This window comes from Lepisma saccharinum, chromosome 20, assembly GCF_977018435.1.
Source record: "Lepisma saccharinum chromosome 20, izLepSacc3.1, whole genome shotgun sequence".
NCBI lineage: Eukaryota > Metazoa > Arthropoda > Insecta > Zygentoma > Lepismatidae > Lepisma > Lepisma saccharinum.
Window position 1 is genome coordinate 20,768,007 of NC_139248.1, and position 24,038 is coordinate 20,792,044.

Here is a 24,038-nt window from a genome sequence, read left to right on the forward strand (position 1 = left end):
AAAATTTTCTCGCTTTGTGATTTACGTTGTTGAATTCCTTATAAAATAAGCTTTCCAACGATATATGACACGTATTCCTTAGGAAAAGGACGTAAACTAGAGTCTTACCTTACATTGGAAAAAAAAACCCGCTCACACGTCATCTTGTCAAACTTCCGCGTGGTTGCTACACTGTGAGGGGGTTACATAACCGAACGCATGGAACATTTGATTCACGTAGTCGGCGGTAATGGCGGCACGTGCTATCGTACAACGGAGATGCATGATTGACGAAAAATACCTTATTTACAGGCAAAATACGTTGCACGATTCTAAAAAACAATTTCCCCGGCTTCAGAAAGTCCCCAAGAACGCAATTCCGTAAGTACTTTCTCGTCTCTTCTCCTGTAAATTTTAAGAAATCCGTCTCCGGCTTATACTATCGTTACCAATTATTCCCAATATCTTTAGCGAGTTTTGCATTGGGAACACTGTTGTAGCTGAAACAGGCCACTGTAACCCTAAAGCCATACAACGTGTTTTCAAGTTGTTGACCTTGGCACCGGATACTCTCTCGTAATCGATAAGACAGGTTTTTAAGGCCAAAACATGTGCAGTGTGTTTACAAACAATCGTTACGTCATCCACAAAGGCGCTGACCTTCATGTGGAATCCTTTTACAGAAAATCCTTGGACTCGTTCATTTACGTAACATAGAAAGGGGGCCAAAGATAACGCAAATAGCGCCAGAGACAAGGGATTACCTTGAGGTAAGCCATTACTTACTACAAAGGGCTTAGAGAGAAATTCATTTTCCTTTGTTTTGATGTGTATACCTTCCATTAAATTCCGAATTTGAGTAATAAGGACCGGTTGTATACCCATGTAATTTAACACCTGCCATAAATACTGGTGGTTTACACGATCAAACGCCTGAGAAAAGTCAACAGACACTAAGAAAGCATCCGTCTTAGTATTTTCACACAGTGAAATACAATCTCTTATGTTGGATAGCAGATGATATACTTTTTTATTACCTAGTACGCCATATTGAAAGGGCTGAACTAATGTTTCTATATTGTTTTTTAACCTATTTAAGATACATCTAGTTAACATTTTATAATCCGTATTAAACATTGTTATGGGTCTATAATCAACTGCCGTCCGTGGATTCTCTTTTTTTGCTATGAAAATTGCAACCCCCGTTTTACATAAGGTACTCAGTTGCCCTGTCGTAAGGACTGCATTTACCCATTCTGTTACCGTAGGTCCTATAAGGGGCCAAAATTTATAATAAAAAGTACCAGAAATTCCATCTAGGCCTGGGGAGGATTTCGATTTTGCCGCACACACTGCGTGATAAACTTCGTCTATCGTAAATTCTGTTCCATTTTGTGTCTCATTTTCAAACTCAGCGTGAGGACAATATTGTTGGATATATTCTGTGGAATCAGACAGGGAATTACTTGGAACATTATATATTTCACAAAGGTTCTCCCGTAATAAATTACGTACAGTTTCTTCGTTTTGACACCATTCTCCTTCATTATTTTGGAGTTTGGTAATTAAATTTTTTGATTTTCTTTTATGTATTTGAAGTACCAGGTGGTTATAATTAAAGTGACGGTGTTCAGAGTGGTACAGCACGGGCTGTAATGAGAGTAGCAGTCTGAAACTTCGTAAATATGCTAATGCAGCAATGCGCTCGCGAATTATGCAAAAAAAAAAAAAAGTTCCAATTCTCGCCACCAGGGTAAAAAATGGCGCTGTAAGCAGTCAAAACTTGGTATAGTTACAGGAAAAACACTATAAATCGCAGAAAACAATACCCTTCGTAATAAAATATCGCTACAATTTCACTATTCGAATTACATGAACATTACTAAAGGAAAAAGCAACAAGCGTCACCAACAACAACCAGGGAGCTCACACAATGGTTAGGCAATGTCACCGACTTTGACGTCAGAGTTTCGGAAAATTCCACGTTTTGATTGCTTACAGCGCCATTTTTTACCCTGGTGGCGAGAATTGGAACTATTTTTTTTTTTTTTCATAATTCGCGAGCGCATTGCTTCATTAGCATATCTACGAAGTTTCAGACTGCTACTCTCATTACAGCCCGTGCTGTACCACTCTGAACACCGTCACTTTAATTATAACCACCTGGTACATGATTTAAAGATACATTTTCATCGGGGTCAATATTTATTAATTTACTTCTTGCCTTTATGCTATTTACCTTTTTGGCATATAACTGAAGTAATTGCGCCTTGACCTTTTTTATACGACTTTGTGTCGACCTATCCATTTGTGCCTTATTATGAAGTTCTCGTAACACACAAAAATGAAAATTTACTAAATTTTTCCAATTTCTCGTCTTTTCTATACAATACGCACGACAAAGTCTTTGGAGGGATGGTTTAAAAACTTGATCCCACCATCGTATAATATCGGTATTTCTCAGCGTTCTTCTTTGCCAACCTTCCCATGCCGTTTGAAAGGCTTGAATAAATTGATCCTCTTTCAGTACTATGGTATTCATAATCCAATATCCCCTTCCCACATGTATATATTCAAATGGGGATCTCATTTTCATTACTACTGCATCATGATCGCTAAAAATTACTGGAATTACCTCATGTCCGACACCAAATGTTGTAAACTATTATGAACATACATACGATCTAAACGCGATGCCCCAGTTTGTGTTTTATAAGTAAAGCCTAATTTTCCTGGTTGTAATTTTTTCCATACATCAACGAGATTTAGACCAGTTACTAAAGAGTTGAGTTCTGGGGAATAACTGAAGGTGGAAGTTTGGTCTTCTTTATGTAACGTACAATTCCAATCTCCAGTAACACAAAGTCGATCTGCGTGACCAACTAAACAAGGGGCTAATTCCTGTGTTATAAAATTTCTACGTCTATTTCTATTTTGAGTACCAGAAGGAACATACACATTACAAATACTTAAGTTACCCAATTTACCAATTATAATCCTCCCACCGGGGTGAAGCTGAACATTTAACATATTTAAACCATGACGTACCAAAATGGATGTTCCCGTATAATTTTGAACAACAATTATTATATTCTTCATAATATTGATGACACTTCAAGGAAGGAACCCCCACCTCTTGAATACATGCAACATCTACATTATTATTAATTAAAAATTCACGTAAGGCCACAAGTTTAGTGTCACTACTTAACTTATTTACATTTATGGTTGCTAATCGGAGAACCGGATTGGCCATTTTACTTTGCAAGAGGAAATAAAGGGGACATATTAGTATAAATAATAACATTGCGCAAACATTGTTGGTCATTTTACACTCCAATTTTTTTTTTTTTTTTTTTAACCTGTCCTTTTGCAATCTCATGGCTTATCAACCATTGGCTGTTCATTACTATCGAATTTGGGGTCATTTGTTTTCAAACTTTTCGTCGTAGGATAAGCAAATGAAGCATTTTTATGTTTATTTTTACGTTTCTGTATCGTTTTACTTACAGTTCCAGGCGATAATTTCTGTGAGGAGGATCGTAGTTCTCTCTTTCGCACACTTCTATTTGGAAGTAAGGAATCCTTTTCAACATCCGTTGATTCGTCATCCTCTTCATGTTCCATTAGATTTGCGTGGTCCATTTCTCGGTCTTCCACCTCTTGGGTTGGTGTGACGTCGATTTTTGGTTCCACTTGTTGTTCAGGGAAGGAGTCTGGTTGCTTCCTTGTAAGGGTGGACACGTTTTCCTCAACTGGAACGGTCGGAATCAATGGGGTAAGGGGCGTCTCTTGGTCGCTATTGTTGTCATTCACTTTTTGGTCACAGATCTGCTGGGGAATTCCATTTTCCATTCCGTCATTTTTGTCTTCCATGGATAACTGCACTACCGCTCCACTATAAGATCTAATGGGGCGAGTTGGAACACGTAATATCGTTGTTTTCCGGCGAGGACAGTCCTGTTTTTTGTGAAGGTCACTAGCACAAATTTCACACGTGGGTGTCTGTCCAGTATATATTATGTGCGCCATAAATTTATCGACCTGAATAAAGGACGGTATGGGTTTTCTCAATGACATTTTCATTACCCGCACTCCGTTTTGTACTTGATATCTAAACTTCGTGCTCCATGTTTCACGTGTGATGTTATCTACTACACCGAAATAACTTAATTTGGCACTTATATGTCTATCATCTAATTCAAGCGGGAGATTAAACACTCGAATATATTTCACTTCTCGGCCAGCATCACTGAGTTTCACTTTTGTCATCTGTCCATTTTCATAATGGAAGTTTACCTCACCAGAATATTTTTCTAGGATTTTATCCATTGTTGCTCGTCTTACTAATTTACATATACACCGCGAACAGTTGTCGGTATCTGTATGGCATATATTTCATCTAATGTCAATTTAAAAGTTCCGTATATAAATTCATGTATTTCACTAGCACTCGGTTTAGTTGTTCCATTATCAAAGCTTACCTGAATGGTATTTTGACGCTGCATGATGATCGTATGTTGTCGTTTCAAGTCTATTCACAAATTTAGTGGGGAAAATCCCAATTTGATCGCGAAACAGTTCACCACAGTACTCGGTTAACTCGTTTACAGCAGCTCGCAGCACGTCTGTACTCTACCGTGCCGTGCCACTGACTGGCCGACTGAGCCACCGCGGCCACAGGGAAATCTTTCAGAAATTGTAAATAAAATTATTCATATCAGTGAAATGATGATGGTGATTCTGGAGTTGGCAACCTGATTTCTTGTGTGTTGGCAACCTGATTTCTTGTGAGTTGGCAACCTGATTTCCTATAAGTTGGCAACTTGATTTGATATCTTGAGTAGGCGAACGAAACAAGTTTCTGCGCAAGTAGTGACGCGAGACGGCTCCACCAATGAACTCGCTCCACCAATGAACTCGCGAGAGGAAAGGGATTGCGTGGTGGTGGGAACCGACTGCAGTTACCGCCTAAGCTACTGCGAAGCCTGAAGTCTAGAGAATAAAATACAGGAGGGAAATCTATCAGAAATTGTAAATAAAGTTATTCATATCAGTGAAATGATGATGGTGATTCTGGAGTTGGCAACCTGATTTCTTGTGAGTTGGCAACCTGATTTCCTATGAGTTGGCAATCTGATTTCTTGTGAGTTGGCAACCTGATTTCCTATGAGTTGGCAACCTGGCTTCCTATGAGTTGGCAACCTGATTTCTTGTCAGTTGGCAACCTGATTTCTTGTGAGTTGGCAACCTGATTTCCTATGGGTTGGCAACTTGACTTTCTATGAGTTTGCAACCTGACTTCCTATGAGTTTGCAACCTGATTTCTTATGAGTTAGCAACCTGATTTCTTAGGAGTTGGTAAACTTATCTCACGTGACAGTGAGATAGCCCAGATCTTGGACTCAGTATAGATAGAAATCCACCCTTGTGGGATCTCTGGAGCAAGGTTGCACATAGCGGCAGAGAAGAGGGGATCGAGTGGGCGGTAACTGCAGTCGCTTCGCCCCATCACGCAATCCCTTTCCTCTCGCGAGTTCATTGGTGGAGGCGTCTCGCGTCACTACTTGCGCAGAGACTTGTTTTCGTTCGCTTGCTCCATAGATTCCCGGAACAGAGTATATGCCAAGAGTCCCGGATTCGAATCCCGTCCCTTCATCAGTTTCATTATGTCATCACTCATCGTCGCGAATAGCCAAAAGTGGAAGAAAAGCGACGTAGAATAGCCTAATTCAATCAATCGATATTCAAATGTATGTAGAAATCCACTCTTGTTGACTCTCAATGTTGGAAGAAGGATAAGTAACAGTGGCGTATAATGAGTCCAAGATCTGAGCTATCTCAATATGTCACGTGAAATAAGTTTACCAACTCAGGTTGCCAACTCATAAGTAATCAGGTTGCCAACTCATAGGAAATCAGGTTGCCAACTCATAGGAAATTAGGTTGCCAACTCATAAGTAATCAGGTTGCCAACTCATAGAAAATCAGGTTGCCAACTCATAAGTAATCAGGTTGCCAACTCATAGGAAATCAGGTTGCCAACTCATAGGAAATCAGGGTGCCAACTCATAGGAAATTAGGTTGCCAACTCATAGGAAATTAGGTTGCCAACTGATGGGAAATCAGGTTGCCAAATCATAGAAAATCAGGTAGCCAACTCATAGGAAATTAGGTTGCCAAGTCATTGGAAATCAGGTTGCCAACTCATAGGAAATCAGGTTGCCAACTTATAGGACACCAGGTTGCCAACTCACAAGAAATCAGGTGCCAAGTCCAAAATCACCATCATCATTTCACTGATATGAATAATTTTATTTACAATTTCTGATAGATTTCCCTCCTGTATTTTATTCTCTACACTAGCCTAGAATATACGCTCTTGATAAATAAAAAGGAGTATTTCTTTCTTTCTTTCTTTATAGCCTTGCGCTCTTCTAAGTACCAAGGTCTCCCCGATGGCGTAGTGGTAAGGGCATCGCCTTGTAATCAAGTTCGACACACCGGTGGAAGCAGACTGCACAGTGGTTCGGATCCCACTTTAAACTGTAGGTCCGGTCTCGATTAGCTTATCTGTGCATCGAGTTCACTTATAATAATAATATAAATTCAATTGTAAATTTCAAAGCCTCCGCTTAGATATTTACCTGGAAACATTGTATAGAATTTAGGAGAGATACTTCAGTGAAAAACTATAATGGCTCTGAATATGAAGACAGGTTCTTCTCTTTGACAAAGATCCCAAAGAAAATCTGGTTAAAAGAGTCATCTTCGAACATGAACATTGTAACGCCTTTTCTGTCAATATTTGTTTACATCGGAGAACGAACATCGAAATTTGTCGTCGAGACTGGCGATACAGTGCTAGAAATGTTTGTTCCTTGCTACTCAGAACTCGCTAGTCACCTAGCTATTTATACCTATTTTCCAGTCACCTTGTTTTGCAAGGACACTACTTGGAAATTTGTAAATTGTCAATATTCCAAATTTTATACTACCGTTTTTTCAAGGTCTTGTCTCATTGTATTTGCGGTAGAGCTTCGTCCAGACTGACGCAGTACTCTCTAGGTATATTTCCCCTCTATTCACCTAGTCCATATATGTGGTAATATGTTCCAGACATAGCATTTTGATATATTTTTTTCCTAAGCTCTACAAGATCTATGTCTCTAATCCATACTGGTGAAGTCCACCTAGTGCATTTTGCTACTTTTTTCTTAACCCTTTCAGTACCAAAACATGATTGCATTCGTGAAAAAAATATTTTTGTGAGTTGTCATTAACTTTTTGGTTCCCTGAATGCAAAATGACATTTTTCCCCCAAAAATCTCTAAAGGTAGGTTTTTGACGTAATGTTGTTCCTGAACAACAATGGTTTTTAAGGTATATTTTGTCTGTCTTTTATCTGTTGTTCAGAAACAACTTTAGGAGTTAATGTTTCCTTTGGAAAAAGTTAATCTCAATGCTGTTTTTGCATTTTATTATAAATTGAACTGCAAAATAAAGTTTTTTAAGTGACACTCAAATGTTACAATTATAAATGTGAAGTGCAGAAATAATAACTATTAGTAACAATATAACTGATAGATAAACGTAAACATATTGTTCACATTGCTTGCGTTTGTACATTATTTTGTATTGAAGTTCACAACAAGGCGTCACTCCACATTTTCGACAAATTATGTACCATGCCAATTTGAGCAGAAATTACATGTTCCCTATTTTTCCTCATGTGGCGGTCTAGTCTGCATAGCGTCTGACTGGTAAGCGGGAAACACGGGTTCGATTCCCGGAGTGGGTGATCAAAGGTCGAAATATTCCGGCCTTGTCTCCGCAAAAACCCTGAAATCAACGAATACATGGGTAACCCTGAGGAACAAAGGCAGCTGGCTGGAGCTTGGTACTGATCAAGAATATGCGGGGGCACTACCCATACATCCCCTAAATATGCCTTCATTGCCATACACGGAGAACCTTCAACTTTTGGAACACCCTGTGGCGTACTAGGAGCATCAGCTCTATTCTCATCTAGTTTGGGTTGTTCAGAAATCCTTTCCAGGCCACAATCATCACATTGCATAACTTCAATTTGTCAGTGGAAAATGTTTATTTATTCAAGCAAGCTTTCAAAATATTCGTCCTCATTGTCACCCACATCTGAAGGTTAGCATCAACAATTATATAACTCATATCCTCTAAAGATCTTGGCCGGATTAAGGTGGGTGCTATTGATGCTGCAGCATTAGGCCCATTCCTGAAATAGGCCCAGATGTAAACAGACGAGATTTTTCCAAAACCTGAACAGTTTTCTTTTGCTATATTAACCAGAAAATAAATCTTAGAATGAAATTTGGAGAACCAAGTTCGGACGCCTAGACACAGCGTTACTTATTATACAGTTACTATTATTCTCTGCACTGTGACGTAACTATAACGTCGTCGTGTTTATTGTTCACCGAGGATTTCAAGCATGAGGCCCAATTTCGTATTAATCCGGCCCTGCTAAAGATAAACTACGAGGCTTCTTAAGATATGACGTCCACATCAAACGTCTCTATCAAAGTTATATCGATTCAGCCACGATATATCGCTGTCTGCGAAAATCCTACGCTGTACAAAACCTTTCAGAAACACGAACACTATGACCCAATGTTGTTTGTGAACAACAGTAGCTTTGGCAACGTTGCAGGAGATGAACAAATCATACAATAACAAAAGTTTTATAATAAAGCAGTCAAGCAGTTCACTGTTTCATAAGAATATATAATTTCATAACTAACTAACTCTCTAGCCTTCTTAATCCCGAAAGTTCATGACTGCAGCAACACATGCCTTCCATCTGTCCCTATCTTGAGCAAGATCTATGTACTCTTTTCCATCCCTGCCGATTTCCTTTAAGTCCATCTCAACATTTTCCCTCCATCTTCGTCTTGGCCTTCCTACAGGTCTCTTACCATCAGGTTTCCCAATAAGAATGCTGTAAACTCTTCTTTCCTCTCCCATTCGTGCCACATGGCCTGCCCACCTAAGTCTTCTTGATTTAATTATTCTAATAATATCTGGACATGAATACAAATTATGTAGTTCTAAATTATGTAACCTTCTCCACTCACCTGTCTCCCCATCCCTTTTAGGTCCAAATATTTTCCTAAGGATCTTATTTTCAAATACTCTCAATTTGTGTTCCTCTTTCAATGTAAGGGACCAAGTTTCACACCCATATAATACTACAGGCAAAATTACTGTTTTGTATATTTTAACTTTTAGTTTCTTAGATATTAAACGAGAAGACAAAAGTTTATGAAGAGAGAAGTAACATGCATTTCCTGAATTAAGCCTTCCTTTTATTTCATAACACAAAACTCAAACTATAACCAAACAATGCCACACAATTCAGATCCATGTGGTAGTGCATATTCAACAATGGACACAATCCTAAACAAATATGATCGCACAATATCAAGACGAAAGCTACTTTTTTTGCAACAGACTTAATTTTTATTCTTCTCACATGGAAACAAAATATAAATAGTTGGCAATATTTTTTACCCTGAAAAAAAATTAAATATGATGTTGTTCACAAACTACACCAGTGCTGAAAGGGTTTAGTTCGTCAAGGTCAATGCCTTTGATCAATGCAGTGCTTAACCCTAATTTTGTAAACGTTTTCCAGGTATTGATGTTACTATCACTCTGATACTGATAAAATCCATTATAATTGCTGTCACTTTCACACGTGTCTGTTTCTGCCTATTTACTGCTGCTTCAATTCATGCTGCTCTATACCTCACTCAATTCCTGTGCCAAATCTACAATAGGGATACATTGATATAAGAAAAATACAAATTAAACACATCTCAGTACTTGCTTTATTTATTATTGCACAACAATAAAGTAATAGTAACAAATTATTTAGCACCAAACAATCAACATTTTATTTATTATTGTTACGTGTGCGTTACATAGTTAAAGCATGCGACTAACATTGTTGTCTTTTGTTGCATGAAGAGCAAAGCTTCACTGGTAAGGTAGACTAGTGCTGTCATGATTTCTTCTTTCAAGATGGCGTAACCAGCGCCTATGATCGTGGCCTACTGCCATTTCTCGGATTCGAACTTCCATTTCTTGTTTTCCTCTTGCCAAATCTTCTCTGGCTTTTGTTTATTTTCTTCACCTGGAAGAAGGAAGAAGATTTTATAATTAGCATTCATAAGAATTTTTTCGGTGAGAAAAAAATGTGATATATACGAGGATTGTACCTCATATTGGTACAGCATATAGTCTGAAACCTATAGCGTTTTTTCGTACATATTTCTACCCAGCTCCTCTTTTGCTGTAGACTCGTCCTCTAAAGCTTCAACGGTCGGACAGTATTATGATTATTTGAGCTTGATTACTTTTTCTAACTAGATATATCTGGCCCAATATCAGTACTGTGGTTTTGAAACACACCATTCTTCATCTCCAAATGTACGAGGGACGTTCGAAGAAGTTATCGGGGAGGTAACGGTCGAGACATAAAATTGAATTCTAAAGTAAAAATCAAATAAAATTTATTAACACATACTAATAAGAATATTAAACTATTGTTTTTATTAAAAACTTACTATTACTATTATTATGATTTGGGAAGAAGCTACTGATTTATCCATCAGCTATATTAATATCAGACTCAACATTTTTTTTTCTTTTCAGATACTAATAAGTCTGAAATACATAGTTATTCTACTTTGTCATTAACATGTCTCATCCAAGAACATTTTTGAAGGTTAGGGGAAATTTTAGTAAACTATACGTTAACAGTTCATTCACACCGAAAACAAAACTAATTTTTGAAACTTGGAAAACTCATGGAATCATATGTGGTAACGTATAAAAGCATGAAGTTCTAACCTGATTATTACATTTTACATTCAATTCCTTGATCTAGTGCATCTTATACATTTGTTATTCTGTTAAAATACTAATTAGCAGTACTTCGTTTATATTTCTGACTATTAAAGTAATAAGTTGTTTGCTTATTTTTAAAATTTGAAATCGACTTCCACCTGTTGACTCCCATACGAGTTAATCCTTCCGTGTTAAGGACGATCACAGAAAAATATGTGATGATCAAATGGAAAACAGGATAAATACTTATTGGTTATTGTATTGTTCACTGAATGGTTAATAGCTAACCAAGTAACCAAGTAACTTATCTTACGCTGTGTTCAGCTAACCAAGTAACTTATTTTACGCTGTGTTCGGCTAACCAAGTAACTTATTTTACGCTGTGTTCAGCTAACCAAGTAACTTATCTTACGCTGTGTCCAGCTAACCAAGTAACTTATCTTACGCTGTGTTCAGCTAACCAAATAACTTATTTTACGATGTGTTCAGCTAACCAAGTAACTTATCTTACGCTGTGTTCAGCTAACCAAGTAACTTATCTTACGCTGTGTTCAGCTAACCAAGTAACTTATCTTACGCTGTGTTCAGCTAACCAAGTAACTTATTTTACGCTGTGTTCAGCTAACCAAGTACCTTATCTTACGCTGTGTTCAGCTAACCAAGTAACTTATCTTACGCTGTGTCCAGCTAACCAAGTAACTTATCTTACGCTGTGTTCAGCTAACCAAGTAACTTATTTTACGCTGTGTTCAGCTAACCAAGTAACTTATCTTACGCTGTGTTCAGCTAACCAAGTAGCTTATATTATGCTGTGTTCAACTAACCAAGTAACTTATCTTACGCTGTGTTCAGCTAACCAAGTAACTTAATTTACGGTGTGTTGAAGTAACCAAGTAATTATTTTACGTGGTGTTGACGCGACGTGGTGCGATTTAGGAGCTCCCACCATTTTGAAATAAAAAAAATCCCTGCCTCACTGCCATAGGCGTGCGCACGGGAGTCAAGGGAGGGCATTTGCCTTCCATAATCATGGACGTCCGCACATTTTTTTCCACGGAGGGGCAAGGAATGTATTTTTTCAGGCGGCAAATCAGGCATATTACCCCGATAATAATGTTACCCCTTCAAAAAAACACCACTTAAATTTGAAATGATCGCGTCCCTGCATCCCCATAATAATAATTAATGCAAATTACTGTGACTGATATCAAACTATACCTGTGATATATATACTATTAGGTTGACATTCGTTTTCTAAAGAGGGGGGGGGTTGCATGGCCATCCATCTCCCCTCCAAACATCCATACGTTACGTCATAGCGATCGATTGCTGTGTTGGGTTGCATGTATACAAGTTAGATATTCAGCGCTCATATATCAGAAATTAAGAGCTTTCGAGGTAGTGTTTATGAGGAAAAGTTACTTCTCTTTATGATATCAACCAGCACCCAACCATTGATGAAGGTTTCTTTTGGACACCCTGTATTCATGACAATGGTACATTAGACTTAAGGCTTACCTCAAAGGTATTAGATATTCCTTGATACGGATAAATTCCACCAAATATGAATTTGTATGAGCCAGCATGGCGAATCCTATACGTCCCTGGTTCGACATCAGCTGGGACATCCCATACGATTTCGGCTTCGCTGGTGCCCAGAATAACGTTAATCCTGTGCCATATAAATCTGGAAAAATGGAAAAAGTTAATTTTAGAAGATGCACTTATCGCTATTACTACTTAAAATGTTAAACGAATCTGAAAAAATGGAAGAACTGAATTTTAGAAGATGCACTTATCGCTTTTACTTCTTATAATGTTAAACGAATCTGAAAAATGCAAGAAGTGAATTTTAGAAGATGCAGTTTGATACGCTTTGTTTATTTTGACCATATGAAATATTTTATTTGTTTTCTGTTAATTTCACATTGATTTATTTGTTAGTTTCAATACTGTTGTTTGATATTTTGATATTGGCTTAAATTTATAATTTTTGCTGTACATTTGTTACTCGCAATATCGGAAGCGGAAGTCATTTCCGGTTTGTGAAGATGTGTAGAACTGTCCCATCTTTTATTGATTCGGTTGCTAGGACAACAGTGCAAAAAGAAAAAAGAAATAAGTTGAGTTGCAGAAGATGACGTCTATTTTGTGAAAAACGCTGTTTTAAAGGAAAAGCAGCAACTTAATTCAAAAGTGATTGTGTTGGTGAATATTGTTGTTAATTTGCAGTGATTGATTAAAGGTAAAATGTTTTATTAAATTTGTAAAATAGTAAGAAGCTAATTTTTTGTTCAAATCGTTTCGTCCTGAGAACCAAGTGTAGTATACATTAAGGTGAGTCTCATAACTCCGCCGCACAGGGAGATTGGGTAGCTACCGTGACTTAGTAATCCGTGATCCAGTGGCGAACACCAGAAAGGAACGTCACAAGTTATCGCTATTACTTCTTAAAATGTTAAATGTATCTGGAAAAATGGAAGAAGTGAATTTTAGATGATGCACTTATCGCTATTACTTCTTAAAATGTTAAATGGATCTGGAAAAATGGAAGAAGTGAATTTTAGAAGATGCACTTATCGCTATTACTTCTTAAAATGTTAAACGAATCTGAAAAAAATGGAAGAAGTGAATTTTAGAAGATGCACTTATCACTATTACTTCATAAAATGTTAAATGTATCTGGAAAAATGGAAGAAGTGAATTTTAGAAGATGCACTTATCGCTTTTACTTCTTAAAATGTTAAACGAATCTGAAAAATGGAAGAAGTGAATTTTAGATAATGCACTTATCGCTGTTACTTCTTACAATATTAAACGAAGTTGGAAAAATGGAAGTAGTGAATTTTAGAAGATGCACTTATCGCTATTACTTCTTAAACTGTTAAATGGATCTGGAAAAATGGAAGAAGTGAATTTTAGAAGATGCACTTATCGCTATTCCTTCTTACAATATTAAACGAAATTGGAAAAATGGAAGAAGTGAATTTTAGAAGATGCACTTATCGCTATTACTTCTTAAAATGTTAAACGAATCTGAATAAAATGGAAGAAGTGAATTTTAGAACATGCACTTATCGCTGTTACTTCTTAAACTGTTAAATGGATCTGGAAAAATGGAAGAAGTGAATTTTAGAAGATGCACTTATCGCTATTATTTCTTACAATATTAAACGAAAATGGAAAAATGGAAGAAGTGAATTTTAGAAGATGCACTTATTGCTATTACTTCTCAAAATTTTAAACGAAATTGGAAAAATGGAAGAAGTGAATTTTAGAAGATGCACTTATTGCTATTACTTCTTAAAATGTTAAACGAATCTGAAAAATGGAAGAAGTGAATTTTAGAAGTTGCACTTATCGCTATTACTTCTTAAAATGTTAAACGAAACTTGGTCGAACGTGTGGACCAAACAGAAGTGTTAAGTTTAATTATTCATCAGCTCCCATACAGAATACGGCAGCTAGTATTAACAAGAGATCCTCGAAACATTGACCAGTTGACCAACTTCTTGGGGAAGTACGAAGCCTCAGAACAGATAGATGGGTGGAGAGGCGACGGTAATAAAGCAGAAGAAAAGAGACCTAACCAACCTCGAGTTCGCAGAGTACAGATGACAACTTCTACTAATAATCCTGGAGGATCCCGCAGCGCAGCGAGCGGAAATGGGAAGGAACCAATCACCAGAGAAGGACAGCGATTCCCGGATGGAAGGTGGAAGAATAGAAACTGGACAAGTAACAGACTTTATAGAAGGACTACGCCGTACACAAATAGTTGGAGAAGAGATCAAAGAGCTCCAGAACGAAAAGAGTGTGCAATACAGACGGAAGAGCTACCTTCCAGTAATCTTAGAGTTACAGCGTCGCCATGGGAAATTAACTGCAATGAAGTTCTGGGTTTAGCCCAGCGCCCGTTGTAAGCGGTACTCTTACGCTTGCAATGAAGGGCATGCAAGTATAAGAAAGCGACGAAAGTGAAGACCCATTCCTAACAGAACATCCGTTAGAAGTATTGTACTTGAATATCGAAGCCACTCCTCTAAATTATTTAAAAATTAGAAAGACGATAATGGAAGAAGATAGGGATAATGTGAAGAAACCTGAAATTTCAGTCGAGGTAGTGCCTGGACACGGGTAGCGAATGTACCCTTATGAATTATAATATTTGGCTTCAAGTACAAGAGCGATTACCAGGTCTTAAATTGCAGAAGTGTCCAGGCGTAATATTAAAAGATTTTGCTGGAAAAGAAAGATCACGGATAGCTGGATGTAGGCGAATAAATTTTGAAATTGGCGGTTTTATATTTGAAGATTTGGTATATGTGGTCAAGTGCTTAGAAGCTGACTTATTATTTGGTTATCCTTTCCTTCGAAGATACAAAGCCACTCTGGATGCAGGCGCAGAAAAATTGTATCTGATCAATGGCGGACACACAGTAGAGCAACATTTACTTCCTAACGCTGGAGATTCAGAGAAGGGCGAGTCGCGGGAGAAGACAGCCTTAATACAGTGTACGAAAGCGGAGGAAGAAGCTAACGCTGATGAGTGGACTGCAACAGAATCAGACATAAGAGATAAAGCCTTTGCTTCAGATGTTTTGAAAGTTGAGGAAAAGGAGCAGCTATTTAATTTATTGTTGAAATATAGAACAATATTCGCCGACAAATAAGGATTATCTAGGAATTCTATCTGTGAAATAAATTTGACCAGTGAAGAACCTGTTTTCTCCAATCCTTATCCTGTTCCGTTGTCCAAGAGAAAAAAGCTGGAAGAAGAATTATTGAAGTGGCAAGAGTGGGGAGTAATTATACCCTGCAATTCACCATATTTAAATCCCTTATTAGTAGTGGATAAACCGGACGGGTCGGTTAGACCCTGCATTGATTTTAGAAAACTAAATAAACAAATTGTAGCTCCCAGGAGTACAGTACCTCAAATTCAGGAAGCTCTACAGAAATTTAGAGGGAAGAAGTATTTCTCCTGTTTGGATCTTGCTTCAGGATATTTACAAATTCCAATTAATAAGAAGCATCAAATATACACAGCCTTTACATACAACGGAAGATCTTGGTGTTTTACGAGAATGCCTTTCGGTTTGACCAATGCTGTAGCTGTATTTATGTATTCCATGCACAATTTGTTTAATCCATCTACTGAGAAATTTCTGACAGTTTATATAGATGATCTTTTGATGAAACGATTCACAAACATTTTCAACACTTATCATTCGTCTTGGATACTCTTCAGAAGGAAGGTTTTACAGTGAAACTTAAGAAGTGTGAATTCGGAAAGGAAGAAATTAAATATCTAGGCCATATTATATCCGGAACACACATCAGGGTTGATCCTAAGAAGAATGAAGCCATTTTGAAATTTCCACGTCCCAGGAACAAGAAGGATTTGCAACAATTTCTCGGGCTGATTAACTGGAGACGTCGTATTGTAGAGAATTTGGCACAAAAATCTGCCCCTTTAGAACAATTGTTGTCAAAGAACGTTAAATGGGAATGGACCAACACAAGAGAAAACTGTTTCAGAAGATTGAAACAGGAACTAGTGCAACTGCCGGCGTTAACGCAAGCCGATTTTTCTAAGACGTTTTGCATAATGTGTGATGCTTCTTCGTTAGGAATTGGATCGGTTCTATTTCAAGGAAACCACGAAACTCCAATAAATCTGACTGAGATTCACATTATTCAGTATGCCAGCAGAAAATTAAAGCCCTATGAAAAGCATTATACAGTGCAAGAACTAGAGTGTCTAGCTGTGTTATTTGCGATAGACCATTTTAAAGTTTATCTGTATGGTCAGAAATTTTTCATCTATACTGATCATAAAAATCTAATATGGTTAGAAAATAGTCGTAACTGGAATGGCAGGTTAAAGCGATGGGCTCTGAAACTTCAACAATATAAATATGAGATCATTCATGGGAAGGAAAGAGTAATAAGATCACTGACGTACTAAGTCGTTATCCTGTGGCTGAAGGGATTCTCGAGACAGAAGGCAACACTCCTACCATTCTACAGGTGTGGTCAGCTAAGAAAATTCTCATGCCTAACCAGGAGATCCAACTGTGGAAGGAGTCCCAAAGTCAAGATCCAATGTGTAAAGATATATCAGACAAGCTAAATAATGGAGATGAAGGGGCTAAATATTTTTTGAGGGAAGACCTTTTATTTAAGAATTCTAGAGGTAAAAAGAAATTCCATTGTATAGTGGTTCCGCAAAGTTTAAAGGATAAAGTGTTGGAGGCTGAACATGATAACACTGGCCATTTTGGGTTTACAAAAACTTATCAGAGAGTAAGGAAAAGGTACTTCTGGAAAACATATGAAGTCTGACATTTCACGATATATTCAAGAGTGCTTGATATGTTCAAAGAACAAGCCCGATAAGCTTAGGATATGTAGAGAGAGATTGACCACGACCCAAAAGAAACCACATGAAGTTCTGTCAATAGACATCATTGGCAAACTACCTAAGTCTTCATCGTTCTACTATATCCTGACCTTGATTGATGTAGGAACCCGATACTTAACAGCCTATCCGTTACGAACAGCCACTACTGGTGAAATTATTAGGAACTTAGAGCAGGGATACTTCACCCATTATCCGAAACCTAAGTATGTGCTGTCCGACAGGGGAAGTCAATTTCTGTCCAAGCAATGGCTACCATTTATGGAAAACCACTCTGTTAGACCCATCAGGACCACTCCTTATCACCCAGCAAGCAATCCGATTGAGAGAAGCAATCAGGAAATTGTAAGACTTTTAAGGACGTTTTGCAATCGGAAACACGACTCCTGGTGCAAACAAGTGAGGACTGTCTGTTGGCTCATCAATAATTCTATATCCGAGGCTACCGGTTATGCCCCAGTGGAGTTATTTTATAATCGACCTGTAGCAGCTAAATTACTGCAGGAATTAGACTGGCCTGAAGACAGTGAGTGGAAGACTCTAGCCTGGGAAACCAAATTATTCATCGCAGAAAGTCGAAACAGCCGACAGAAGAACAAAAAGAACATACGGATCAATCCCCATTCGTTCACACTAAAAGAAGGAGATCTGGTTTTAAAAAGGAACCACCGGTTAAGTTCAGCTAAAGATAAAGAAATATCCAAGTTCTTTGAATACTTCGTTGGCCCGTATGTAGTTGAGGATGTTAAGCACAACACAGCTAACTTGCTGGATCCTTGGAAGGACAAATTAATAGGAAGGGAAAATTTTTCCAACCTGAAGAAGATTAATTGTTCACCCGAAATAACACAGGAATTATTGCAAAGATGGCATCACCAGATGAAAAAGGACTAATTTTCGTAGCAAAGAAAATTTCGTACATAAACATTAATTCAATTGTCTTTGTTTGTATGGGAGGAGAACTTGATACGCTTTGTTTACTTTGACCATATGAAATATTTTATTTGTTTTCTGTTAATTTCACATTGATTTATTTGTTAGTTTCAATACTGATGTTTGATATTTTGATATTGGCTTAAATTTGTAATTTTTGCTGTACATTTGTTACTCGCAATATCGGAAGCGGAAGTCATTTCCGCTTTGTGAAGATGTGTAGAACTGTCCAATCTTTTATTGATTCGGTTGCTAGGACAACAGTGCAAAAAGAAAAAATAAATAAGTTGAGTTGCAGAAGATGACGTCTATTTTGTGAAAAACGCTGTTTTAAAGGAAAAGCAGCAACTTAATTCAAAAGTGATTGTGTTGGTGAATATTGTTATTAATTTGAAGTGATTGTTTAAAGGTAAAATGTTTTATTAAATTTGTAAAATAGTAAGAAGCTAATTTTTTGTTCAAATCGTTTCGTCCTGAGAACCAAGTGTAGTATACATTAAGGTGAGTCTCATAATTCCGCCGCACAGGGAGATTGGGTAGCTACCGTGACGTAGTAATCCGTGATCCAGTGGCGAACACCAGAAAGGAACGTCACAAGTTATCGCTATTACTTCTTAAAATGTTAAATGTATCTGGAAAAATGGAAGAAGTGAATTTTATATGATGCACTTATCGCTATTACTTCTTAAAATGTTAAATGTATCTGGAAAAATGGAACAAGTGAATTTTTGAAGATGCACTTATCGCTATTACTTCTTAAAATGTTAAATGTATCTGGAAAATGGAAGAAGTGAATTTTAGAAGATGCACTTATCGCTATTACTTCATAAAATGTTAAATGTATCTGGAAAAATGGAAGAAGTGAATTTTAGAAGATGCATTTTCGCTTTTATTTCTTAAAATGTTAAACGAATCTGAAAAATGGAAGAAGTGAATTTTAGAAGATGCACTTATCGCTGTTACTTCTTACAATATTAAACGAAATTGGAAAAATGGAGGTAGTGAATTTTAGAAGATGCACTTATCGCTATTACTTCTTAAACTGTTAAATGGATCTGGAAAAATGGAAGAAGTGAATTTTAGAAGATGCACTTATCGCTATTCCTTCTTACAATATTAAACGAAATTGGAAAAATGGAAGAAATGAATTTTAGAAGATGCACTTATCGCTATTACTTCTTAAAATGTTAAACGAATCTGAAAAAAATGGAAGAAGTGAATTTTAGAAGATGCACTTATCGCTGTTACTTCTTAAACTGTTAAATGGATCTGGAAAAATGGAAGAAGTAAATTTTAGAAGATGCACTTATCGCTATTACTTCTTACAATATTAAACGAATCTGAAAAATGGAAGAAGTGAATTTTAGAAGATGCACTTATCGCTATTACTTCTTAAAATTTTAAACGAATCTGAAAAAATGGAAGGAGTCAATTTTAGAAGATGCACTTATCGCTATTACTTCTTACAATATTAATCTAAATTAGAAAAATGGAAGAAGTGTATTTTAGAAGATGCACTTATTTCTATTACTTCTTAAAATGTTAAACGACTCTGAAAAAATGGAAGAAATGAATTTTAGAAGCTGCACTTATCGCTTTTACTTGTTAAACTGTTAAATGGATCTGGAAAAATGGAAGAAGTGAATTTTAGAAGATGCACTTATTGCTATTACTTCTTAAAATGTTAAACGAATCTGAAAAAATGGAAGAAGTGAATTTTAGAAGATGCACTTATCGCTATTACTTCTTAAAATGTTAAATGGATCTCGGAAAATGGAAGAAGTGAATTTTTGAAGATGCTCTTATCGCTTTTACTTCTTATAATGTTAAACGAATCTGAAAAAATGCAAAAAGTGAATTTTAGAAGATTCAGTTTGATACGCTTTGTTTATTTTGACCATATGAAATATTTTATATGTTTTCTGTTAATTTCACATTGATTTATTTGTTAGTTTCAATACTGATGTTTGATATTTTGATATTGGCTTAAATTTTTAATTTTTGCTGTATATTTGTTACTCGCAATATCGGAAGCGGAAGTCATTTCCGGTTTGTGAAGATGTGTAGAACTGTCCAATCTTTTATTGATTCGGTTGCTAGGACAACAGTGCAAAAAGAAAAAATAAATAAGTTGAGTTGCAGAAGATGACGTCTATTTTGTGAAAAACGCTGTTTTAAAGGAAAAGCAGCAACTTAATTCAAAAGTGATTGTGTTGGTGAATATAGTTATTAATTTGAAGTGATTGTTTAAAGGTAAAATGTTTTATTAAATTTGTAAAATAGTAAGAAGCTAATTTTTTGTTCAAATCGTTTCGTCCTGAGAACCATGTGTAGTATACATTAAGGTGAGTCTCATAACTCCGCCGCACAGGGAGATTGGGTAGCTACCGTGACGTAGTAATCCGTGATCCAGTGGCGAACACCAGAAAGGAACGTCACAAGTTATCGCTATTACTTCTTAAAATGTTAAATGGATCTGGAAAATGGAAGAAGTGAATTTTAGAAGATGCACTTATCGCTATTACTTCTTGAAATGTTAAATGTATCTGGAAAAATGGAAGAAGTGAATTTTTGAAGATGCACTTATCGCTATTACTTCTTAAAATGTTAAACTAATCTGAAAAAAATGGAAGAAGTGAATTTTAGAAGATGCACTTATCACTATTACTTCATAAAATGTTAAATGTATCTGGAAAAATGGAAGAAGTGAATTTTAGAAGATGCACTTATCGCTTTTACTTCTTAAAATGTTAAACGAATCTGAAAAAATGGAAGAAGTGAATTTTAGAAGATGCACTTATCGCTATTACTTCTTAAAATGTTAAATGGATCTCGGAAAATGGAAGAAGTGAATTTTTGAAGATGCTCTTATCGCTTTTACTTCTTATAATGTTAAACGAATCTGAAAAAATGCAAAAAGTGAATTTTAGAAGATTCAGTTTGATACGCTTTGTTTATTTTGACCATATGAAATATTTTATATGTTTTCTGTTAATTTCACATTGATTTATTTGTTAGTTTCAATACTGATGTTTGATATTTTGATATTGGCTTAAATTTATAATTTTTGCTGTATATTTGTTACTCGCAATATCGGAAGCGGAAGTCATTTCCGGTTTGTGAAGATGTGTAGAACTGTCCAATCTTTTATTGATTCGGTTGCTAGGACAACAGTGCAAAAAGAAAAAATAAATAAGTTGAGTTGCAGAAGATGACGTCTATTTTGTGAAAAACGCTGTTTTAAAGGAAAAGCAGCAACTTAATTCAAAAGTGATTGTGTTGGTGAATATAGTTATTAATTTGAAGTGATTGTTTAAAGGTAAAATGTTTTATTAAATTTGTAAAATAGTAAGAAGCTAATTTTTTGTTCAAATCGTTTCGTCCTGAGAACCATGTGTAGTATACATTAAGGTGAGTCTCATAACTCCGCCGCACAGGGAGATTGGGTAGCTACCGTGACGTAGTAATCCGTGATCCAGTGGCGAACACCAGAAAGGAACGTCACAAGTTATCGCTATTACTTCTTAAAATGTTAAATGGATCTGGAAAATGGAAGAAGTGAATTTTAGAAGATGCACTTATCGCTATTACTTCTTGAAATGTTAAATGTATCTGGAAAAATGGAAGAAGTGAATTTTTGAAGATGCACTTATCGCTATTACTTCTTAAAATGTTAAACTAATCTGAAAAAAATGGAAGAAGTGAATTTTAGAAGATGCACTTATCACTATTACTTCATAAAATGTTAAATGTATCTGGAAAAATGGAAGAAGTGAATTTTAGAAGATGCACTTATCGCTTTTACTTCTTAAAATGTTAAACGAATCTGAAAAATGGAAGAAGTGAATTTTAGAAGATGCACTTATCGCTATTACTTCTTAAAATGTTAAACGAATCTGAAAAAAATGGAAGAAGTGAATTTTAGAAGATGCACTTATCGCTATTACTTCTTAAACTGTTAAACGAATCTGAAAAAAATGGAAGAAGTGAATTTTAGAAGATGCACTTATCGCTGTTACTTCTTAAACTGTTAAATGGATCTGGAAAAATGGAAGAAGTGAATTTTAGAAGATGCACTTATCGCTATTACTTCTTACAATATTAAACGAATCTGAAAAATGGAAGAAGTGAATTTTAGAAGATGCACTTATCGCTATTACTTCTTAAAATGTTAAACGAATCTGAAAAAATGGAAGGAGTCAATTTTAGAAGATGCACTTATCGCTATTACTTCTTACAATATTAAACTAAATTAGAAAAATGGAAGAAGTGTATTTTAGAAGATGCACTTATTTCTATTACTTCTTAAAATGTTAAACGACTCTGAAAAAATGGAAGAAATGAATTTTAGAAGATGCACTTATCACTTTTACTTGTTGAACTGTTAAATGGATTTTGAAAAATGGAAGAAGTGAATTTTAGAAGATGCACTTATTGCTATTACTTCTTAAAATGTTAAACGAATCTGAAAAAATGGAAGAAGTGAATTTTAGAAGATGCACTTATCGCTATTACTTCTTAAAATGTTAAATGGATCTGGGAAAATGGAAGAAGTGAACTTTTGAAGATGCTCTTATCGCTTTAATTCTTATAATGTTAAACGAATCTGAAAAAATGCAAGAAGTGAATTTTAGAAGATGCAGTTTGATACGCTTTGTTTATTTTGACCATATGAAATATTTTATTTGTTTTCTGTTAATTTCACATTGATTTATTTGTTAGTTTCAATACTGTTGTTTGATATTTTGATATTTGCTTAAATTTATAATTTTTGCTGTACATTTGTTACTCGCAATATCGGAAGCGGAAGTCATTTCCGGTTTGTGAAGATGTGTAGAACTGTCCAATCTTTTATTGATTCGGTTGCTAGGACAACAGTGCAAAAGGAAAAAATAAATAAGTTGAGTTGCAGAAGATGACTTCTATTTTGTGAAAAACGCTGTTTTAAAGGAAACAGCAGCTTAATTCAAAAGTGATTGTGTTGGTGAATATTGTTATTAATTTGAAGTGATTGTTTAAAGCTAAAATATTTTATTAAATTTGTAAAATAGTAAGAAGCTAATTTTTTGTTCAAATCGTTTCGTCCTGAGAACCAAGTGTAGTATACATTAAGGTGAGTCTCATAACTCCGCCGCACAGGGAGATTGGGTAGCTACCGTGACTTAGTAATCCGTGATCCAGTGCGAACACCAGAAAAGAACGTCACAAGTTATCGCTATTACTTCCTAAAATGTTAAATGTATCTGGAAAAATGGAAGAAGTGAATTTTATATGATGCACTTATCGCTATTACTTCTTAAAATGTTAAATGGATCTGGAAAATGGAAGAAGTGAATTTTAGAAGATGCACTTATCGCTATTACTTCTTAAAATGTTAAATGGATCTGGAAAAATGGAAGAAGTGAATTTTTGAAGATGCACTTATCGCTATTACTTCTTAAAATGTTAAACTAATCTGAAAAAAATGGAAGAAGTGAATTTTAGAAGATGCACTTATCACTATTACTTCATAAAATGTTAAATGTATCTCGAAAAATGGAAGAAGTGAATTTTAGAAGATGCACTTATCGCTTTTACTTCTTAAAATGTTAAACGAATCTGAAAAATGGAAGAAGTGAATTTTAGAAGATGCACTTATCGCTATTCCTTCTTACAATATTAAACGAAATTGGAAAAATGGAAGAAGTGAATTTTAGAAGATGCACTTATCGCTATTACTTCTTAAAATGTTAAACGAATCTGAAAAAAATGGAAGAAGTGAATTTTAGAAGATGCACTTATCGCTGTTACTTCTTAAACTGTTAAATGGATC

At 35.8% G+C, this 24,038-nt stretch overlaps 1 protein-coding gene and 1 long non-coding RNA gene across 4 annotated transcripts in view; one reads left to right on the forward strand and one right to left on the reverse strand.

Annotated features, from left to right (window-relative positions):
- LOC146003752 (uncharacterized) overlaps window positions 1-24,038 on the forward strand; it is a 434,112-nt gene that overhangs the window by 407,910 nt on the left and 2,164 nt on the right. The gene's annotated exons all lie outside the window — the stretch shown is intronic.
- CDase (neutral ceramidase) overlaps window positions 9,835-24,038 on the reverse strand; it is a 148,897-nt gene continuing 134,693 nt past the window's right edge. For all 3 annotated transcript variants that reach the window (XM_083142155.1, XM_083142156.1, XM_083142154.1), the window contains exons 14-15: window positions 12,388-12,556; window positions 9,835-10,153 (exon numbers count right to left, since the gene is read on the reverse strand). In XM_083142155.1, coding sequence (XP_082998281.1) covers window positions 10,058-10,153; window positions 12,388-12,556 — 265 coding nt within the window. In that variant the 3' untranslated portion in view covers window positions 9,835-10,057. The remainder of the gene's footprint in view (window positions 10,154-12,387; window positions 12,557-24,038) is intronic.